This window comes from Plasmopara halstedii (assembly GCF_900000015.1).
Source record: "Plasmopara halstedii genome assembly, contig: Scaffold_2386, whole genome shotgun sequence".
Classification (NCBI taxonomy): domain Eukaryota; phylum Oomycota; class Peronosporomycetes; order Peronosporales; family Peronosporaceae; genus Plasmopara; species Plasmopara halstedii.
In genome coordinates, this window is record NW_020189293.1 from 1,929,589 (window position 1) to 1,931,106 (window position 1,518).

At 46.4% G+C, this 1,518-nt stretch overlaps 1 protein-coding gene across 1 annotated transcript; it reads right to left on the reverse strand.

Moving 5' to 3' along the window:
- Positions 1 to 105: 105 nt before the first annotated feature.
- PHALS_03858 (uncharacterized protein) lies at positions 106 to 325 on the reverse strand (the record flags this gene model as incomplete). Its single annotated transcript, XM_024718152.1, has 2 exons — positions 106 to 232; positions 291 to 325. The coding sequence occupies 2 exons, from the start codon at positions 323 to 325 to the stop codon at positions 106 to 108; spliced, it is 162 nt and encodes a 53-aa protein (XP_024583579.1).
- Positions 326 to 1,518: the final 1,193 nt, after the last annotated feature.

The following is a 1,518-nucleotide window of genomic DNA, read 5'->3' on the forward strand; positions in this document are numbered from 1 at the left end:
AAACTGCGCGCAACAAACACGTCTTCGGGGGCAAACCTCCGTTAAATGCAAGTAGGGCTATCTACCAGGTTTATTCTTGTTTCAGCGCCCACTTCCGATCGCTGCTTAAGTTTTCCGATCCTGCTGACCGCACCCAGTTACTCCGGTGCATCCGTCACTTCCCAGCGACGTCGCGGTTGAAGCACTTCGCTTCTTCCAACCCTCGGCTTTTTGCCATGCGTCAAAGAGCTCTCTGCATCGATCGATGCGGATCTCTCCGAGCCTTACCACTCATTCCGAGTAGTGATCACGCTATTCCTCCTGCTCCGGTGCCATAGCGCAACATTGTACTTTAGACCTTTTGGATTATCATAGTCAGCGTAGCTTGCCTTTTGAGAAGTCCAGCTGTCTTATTTGACAGCTGTTAAGTTAAACATAGCCTTAACTCCCCCCCCTTGTCAAAACAAGAATGTGGTACGGGGCTAGGTAGCCAGTAGTTTTGCATGTATTTAGATTTTACTAATTATATATGGTATATTTAGGAAAATCTAAACTTTTATACTGGGATAAAAAATCAGTCTGGAATTTAATTCAAATAGTCGATTAGCCTTGGGAAGGCAATCATCACTCTTAAAGTAGGCGAATTGCGATCCGCAAACTCAGACTTGGTTCTTGTAAAGAACGAAAGGTCGGTGACCCAAAGTACGCTTCCTCAAGCGTTTTGCTACGGCAGCCCCGCTGCACTTGGTAGCACTTGTAGTCAATCTACACCTGAGTCGTTTAGACTGATCCTCTGTGAGGATGGAGGAATTTTCTCTTTGCCCCAGGGCATGCAGGACGGGCTTAACAAGCTAATCTTCTTGCTTGGCCACCTTGTAACACACGGCCCCCAGGGCAATCGGTGCGCGTCTAGATGCGTTTTCGAGTAACGAAAACGCGCTGCTAGAGCACCTGCAGCAGCAGATGTCTGCATCGTTTGCGTCTATGACGCCATCGTCGGTGACGGATGACTTCCCCCGACCTAAGCGGCTAATGGTGAGCGTTAAGGCCTTTTAGGGTAAGGATGGAGAGAATCTCCTTGTAGCGGGACTGCCGTAGCTTTGCGCTTGAGGAAGCGTCTTTAGGTCACCGACCTTTCGTTCTTTGAAAGAATCAAGTACCAGTGCAGCGGATCGCAATCCGCTGCCTATAAAAGTACTTAAAAGCCTTAATCAAGGCAAAAGAACACTTCTATTCAAAATTTAAACTGACTGTTATTTATATTTTTATCCTAATGTAAAAAGTTTAGATTTTCTTAAATATACTAGATATATATAGTAAAAGATAAATACATGCATAACTACTGGCTACTTAGCAACGTACCGTATTCTTGTTTGGGTGTTTGGTCACATTATGCAAATCTCGTGTTGACACGCACACACCCCTGTTATTAAGGTATGTGTAACCCCGTTAAACTCCTGCTCTGGGCGAGAGAGGTCGATATGGCCATCGCATCCGCCATGCTTCAGACCGAGCAACAGCGCGTGGCGCTAGCCATCT